The sequence below is a fragment of the Poecilia reticulata genome, linkage group LG22 (genome assembly GCF_000633615.1).
Source record: "Poecilia reticulata strain Guanapo linkage group LG22, Guppy_female_1.0+MT, whole genome shotgun sequence".
In the NCBI taxonomy this organism is placed as follows: Eukaryota; Metazoa; Chordata; class Actinopteri; order Cyprinodontiformes; family Poeciliidae; genus Poecilia; species Poecilia reticulata.
Window position 1 is genome coordinate 18,684,396 of NC_024352.1, and position 6,170 is coordinate 18,690,565.

The 6,170-nt window shown below is 37.5% G+C and overlaps 1 protein-coding gene across 1 annotated transcript; it reads right to left on the reverse strand.

Annotated features, from left to right (window-relative positions):
- Positions 1-365: 365 nt before the first annotated feature.
- On the reverse strand, positions 366-6,151 carry jdp2a (Jun dimerization protein 2a). Its single transcript, XM_008400257.2, has 3 exons — positions 2,965-6,151; positions 1,477-1,581; positions 366-1,396 (listed from the first exon to the last, which is right to left on the reverse strand). The coding sequence occupies exons 1-3, from the start codon at positions 3,154-3,156 to the stop codon at positions 1,211-1,213; spliced, it is 483 nt and encodes a 160-aa protein (XP_008398479.1). The 5' UTR covers positions 3,157-6,151; the 3' UTR covers positions 366-1,210.
- Positions 6,152-6,170: the final 19 nt, after the last annotated feature.

Consider the following 6,170-nt stretch of genomic DNA (forward strand, 5'->3'; position numbering starts at 1 on the left):
ATAAAATTACATTACAAAAGAACATAGTAACGCACAGTAACTTTAATCTGATTACTGGATTTGAAGTAGTAACCCGTTAGATTACTTGTTTCTGAAAGTTGTGGTCCGACGTCAGTAACGCGCTACTGACATCACTGATTGCCACAGGATGGCAGTATTCAACTTGAAGTTTGGTGAGGTAAAAAACCCCAGAAAAAACAGAGGAAGAAAAAAGAACGAAACATTTAATTTCTTCAGGAAATATAAAATTGTATTTTCAGATAGCTTATATGCTTATATAACAACATATACAAAAGTAAATATTTATCTATATAAAAACAAACATAACTGGCTGTAATAATATGAAAACAGTAAATAAAGTACAATGTAAACACTGTCTGAGTGTGTGTGTGTGTATATATATATACATTTATATATATATATATATATATTTATATATGTGCATACATGACGCCTGCGCCAAATCAATAAAAAAGAGGTTTGGTTGTTCTACTAATAGAAAAGAAGCATAAGGACCAGAAAAATTTTGCTATTTTGTATTCAGATTTATAACTAGTCAATACTATTTTGTTATCATATACTTGCAATTTAATCAATATGTAATGGTTGCATACATGTAGTTATGCATCACAGTAGTTATCTTGTATCTATCAAACGTTTCTTTTAATTCTGTAGATTTTCCTCAATCTAGTTTAAGAGATCAAAGATAATCCATGTAAGATTTCTCACATAAACATCAAAACTGTTGATTTCAGTTGTTCCGTACTAAAATTGTGTTGAAAAAACATTTGTGCAGACTCTTGCCATATATAAAGTTAGACATCAGAGCCAATTATTAAAATACTGAGTTGAAATGAAGCAAATTTTTTTTGCATAATGGATTTTTTTTCCATTTTCTTCATTTTAAATGTTATAAAATGTAAAGCCACATTTTAAAGCCACAAACAGCCAACTAATTGCATAATAGGTAACTTTCCTCAAGAGATGCATTCCATTTTCTTTGTTATATGTCACAAAGACCTGGCTGATGCAGAAGTGATTTTTTTTTTTAAATGAAAAGTGAAATGAAGAGACTGATCTGCTGAATCCGTCCCACTGGATCTGCTCTTTGCGGAGCATCGCTCTGCGTGTCAGAGGCAGCGCCTGAACAGAAGTGCTGTTAGTTGGCTGCTTCTCCTCGAATGTAAACGACAGGAAAGTCCCTGTTTGTTCACTTGGCCTCCAGCTGCTGCAGCAGGGGGTTCGCCTCGCTCTCTGGGGTTTTGACACTGTCCGTCCTGACGATGCATGTGGGGCGGTGCCGGTTGAGCATGAGGATGAGCTGCTGGCGCTCCAGTTTGAGCTCCTCAATCTGGGCTTTAAGGTCAGAGTTTAGCATCTCTAATCGTTCTGACTCCTGGAAAGCCAAAGAGAAGAAAGTTACTTTACATTGAGCAAAAATGAAATGGTTAAAACCGTGCCGTAAACAAGTCTCACCTTTTGTAGATAGTCTGTTCTCTCCTTCTTTTTGTTTCGACATCGAGCTGCAGCCACTTTGTTTTTCTCTCGCCTTCGTTTCCTCCTCTCTTCCTCTTCATCTTTCTGTGGAACAACATAGGAAAAGAACACAAGGCTGTAATTCAATTGATTTATCAAACAAGCAATTCTACAATATTGCAGAAAGTTAATGTCATTCACAACTCCTACTTCTGTTTGCCGATTGGCGCAGTTGAAATTCAACCGAAGAAATAGGGGAGAAATTTCAAATGGCGTACTGACGGAAGATGAAAATCAAGCGAAATTGCATAGAAAGGCAATGTCCAAGGTTGCAAACCAACATTAAAAAGAAATACGTCTTATAATATAAAGTTGTGCAAAGGGTCTAATTCTTTGCACACTCAATAATTTTGGATTTACAATTTTTAGCTTAAACCAATAAGATTTGAAATTAACATCTGGATAATAAAAAGGTTGCATCGTTTCAATATTGTGCTATTTTCTGTGCTGTTCAATTAACACAAAACGTTTTTTGCAAACCATTTATTTGATTGGCCATGTTCTGATATATCCACCAGATGCCACTATAGAGTAAGATATAATGTAAGAATATACAGTAGGTTGCATAAACAGAGCCTGCCCTGGATGGACTGGTGATCTGCCCAACATGTAACCCACCACCACTCGCCAAATGACCGCTGCAGAAAGGCATCCATCCATCCTACCATCATTTTTGTAGAAATTTACATGACTGACCAACACAAAGTAGTGCAAAATACTTGAGATTTTACCTTAAAACAGAAGAACTCCAAAAATGCAATCATAAACATACAGACTGATTTAGAGCACACCACATTCACACTTCAGAATGTCCCAGTCAAAGTCCATGTTGGCAAGGCTTGAACATGTATATTTACAGATGCTTTCCCTTCAGTCTGACTGAGCTTGAGCTGTTTTGTAAGGAAAAAAAGGAGGAAAACTTCCTTCTCTACATGAGTAAAGCTTGTTGAGGCACATCCCAAAAGACTTGCACCTGTAATTGCAGCAAAAGGTGGATCTACAAAGTACTAACACAAAAAAGGGCCTTTTTTCACTGAGGTCTGTGGTTGTAAACTGACCAAAAAATAGAGAGTGCTGAATACTTTAACAGCACATTCTACAGAAAATATCAGCTAAGCTCCACTTTAAGTTCATTTGTGCTGTTTTGCTCTGGAATTTTATTGAGTCAAATTAGCCTTCAAGTTTAGCTGGTGTGCAACTTGAGTTACTCTTTTTGTCACTCTGTTATGTAAAATCCTGACTAAACACTTCAGGATTTGTGGTTTCTATTGTAAAAATGTGGACAAGTGCCATATTTAATTTTTTGAAGTAACTGCGAGAAATTTTTTATGATGCGTCTTTTTATTTCGTGGTACTTTCAGTGGCTGAAATTAGTACAAACACATCAGAAAATCTGAAAAGGCAAAAGTCCCTCAGATTGTCCTGCACCTCCGTTTTGATGACTACAGGCCTCTTTCCCAGAGTGTCCAGGAAAAGCAAGGGTGACAACATTGTTCCGATGTCGTGGAGATCGCCAAACCTCAGCTTGTCCGTCAGCGTGGTGGCGGAGATCCCAGCCAGCGGGCCCAGGCTGGGCAGGGAGCCCGCTGTCACAGAGGGATCTGGGATTTGTCCCGGCATTGCGTCAGGCTCGGCCTTGACCACAGCTACGGGAGGCAAAGGAGGAAGATGGGAGAAACGATCAGATGCAAGCAAAAATTAAAAAATAAAATAAAATAAAATGCTGTTATTTTTACAGCTGCATGAGAGCAGAAAACCAAGATATTTTTTAACAATAAAAGCAGACACTAACAAGGCATTAAATCTTACTTTAATCAGTAATACATTTGGATAAGAACTGTATCATGTTTAATACCTTTAAGCATCATTAAAGATTCCATTGAATCTTTCTTCATAAGATTTTATTCTTCCACAAAGAACTCATGTTTACTGTTGGTGAACAGAACATTCAAGCTGCTCAACAGTTTTATGATGCATTTTATATTTCCAGTAAACAACCCCCATGCAGATATTTTATAACCACACTGTTATAAAAATATCATTCATTATCCTACAAAATGATTTCAGATCTTGTTATGCTTGCCTGAAAATCTGGTATACACCAGAGATGCCTCATAAATGTAGAAGAAACAACGTCATGGATACTTACTCAGCTTTATAACGTCACAGATCGTGGTTTTGGTTTTAATACTTCCAAAACCTTAAATGAACCCTCTTGATTTTCTCATTATAAAAACCGGCATTGATTTTATTTTATTTTTTTCAGGAGGGAGTTCAAATGTGGCGTCATGTAGTCAGAAGACATGCAGTGAAAAGCCAGCAGTGGAGGTATGAATTATTTTCCTCATGTTGTGCCTTTGAAGATGCATTTCCACTGCTAATTTTTGGTATATAGCAAACAATATGAATTGTTTAGGCAACAGATATCAAGTACACCAGATTCAAATTTACAACAGGGTTCATTAACGCCAAATCGGATTTTTGTCCTTTTCAAACAACACACGGTGTCCAAGTATAAAATGTCAAATTCTTGAAAATGAAGCTAAAATGCATCTAATTTGAACAGTCTGTCTAACAGCTTTAAGAAAGTTGCATTCTAGGCTGCCTGACTCACCTCTCAGTGATGAATAACTAGTCTGTTAGAGAAGCAGGATGCTGAGGCTGCTGCTCAGTTATTATTATTTCCCTGATTTTGGGGCTGGAGGGTGGGGGGGGGATTAATGTACAAACCATTCACAAGATCTCAGCAAAAAGTTGCCTTATTTAATCCCGAGAGATGAAAAGAAGAATGAACAACTGGTGCAAAACCAGACTCAAACAAATTCCTCCTTATTCCAACGAGAGTTGAAGAGAAGCCAAGAAATACCAGTTAACTGTGGTTTCCTCTTTATGAGACTTAATGTAAGCAGAGAGGAATGTGGCCGCCTGAGACGAGCATAATGTGGTTAAAACGGACTAAAATGATTTGCTGTGTTAAAAAAGAAGAAGGTGGCAATCTCATTGGTGTTTGAGTTGTGCACTGAAAACAGGTTTTCTTGTTAGTGGTGGCAAAATAATAATAATGCGGCAGTGAAAAGTTAAATAGGTGTTTAAATGTTCAAGAACATGAAGCCGAGCTGCTTGAGCAGTGTGAGCAAAACCAGGCAAAACACACAGGAAATTAGCACAACCTCAGCGGATTTCCAAGATACATGTCAACGTCAAAATAAAAAAAACGGTTGAAGTCAGTTTACACAGAGATCTAATCCCACAATGCAGGATAAACTGGCAACATCAGGGAACCAGTGACACACCTGACTGTCTGCAGACAGACAGAAGGACAGAGATGAAGAAGGTCACCATCCACCCACTGTCTTCCGTTTAATTCAAAAGCTTAGGAGTGAAGACGGTCTCTTCTGTCTTAACTGGCCAGCTCAGAAACCTAAGCATGCAGTCAGGTCTTCAGCAGTCCTGCTAATCTTGAAATTAATTGACTCAGATGTGTCGAAGCAGCAAACACATTAAAAAGTCGCAGAACATCGGCCCTCCAAATGCATAACTGTCAGGCGGAAAGAAAACAATGCATGATTTTCAAATAGTTTTACAAATAAAAATCTGAAAAATGCGATCTGTATTTGTACTGAGTCCTTCTGGTCCTGCTGGAACAGGTTTCCTTCCAGAATCAAGGTAATGTTCAGTTCGTGTTAGTGTTTTACATGTAGATAAAAAAAATATAACTAAATTACTGAATTAATTTTTTTTTTTTTAACAGGTCAATGCTACATTGTTTACACTGGAATTTATGTGATATCAAATTAAAGGGGTCTGAATTCATAGAATTTTACAAATTTGAATACCAGGAAAAGTTTTATCCAAACTTTTCCTGGTCTGTCCCAATGAAACGCACAGAACTTTGTGGCTGTAATGTGAAAAAGTTAAAGATGCATCATTTGTTTCTGCAAAGCACAATTTATCTGAAGGTCTGTGAAGACACATAAACTTGTGTGTCACTTGTGCATCATAGATGGAAATATAAAACTTTCAGTTCAGCACTTCCCCTAAGAACAGACCAAAAGAGAAAGTAGAACTGTGCTGGACATTTGGCTTAAAACTACACACCCCTCCCAAAGTATGCAAAAGGTCAAATGTAGAAACCTTTTAATAAAAGTTACCAGTGGTTTGAGGTGAAGCCACATACAGATCTTTTCAAAAGGTTTACTGTGTTGGATGCGGGCAGCGTTGTTTTAGCATCCTTCATTAAGACTATTCCTTAAAAATCAAAGGCAGTTATTCACATTTCAGGTTGCTATTTAAGCTGTCCCTTTTCCTGGGGAAGCCCCATCTTATTTCATGCTTTGCCTTAAACATGTGTAGTCACCTCCTGGAAGATCACATTGCATGCATACCCCGCTGCTGAATTGGTCAACTTGAAAGCGGAAGTCCCTTTTTTTTCAGCTCTGGCGTTTCCATCTTATGTAACTTTGTCTTTCTATCAAACACCTACAAATTACCTGCTGCAGCGTGTTTAGTGCAGGATGGCAACAGATCAAATGTATTCTAAGCATCACTGCGTGGCATTAATGAGAACATTCTGTTCTGGATTGCTGCACGCTGGGATTCAAGTAAAAAAAAAAAAAAAAAAAAAAAAAAAAAAA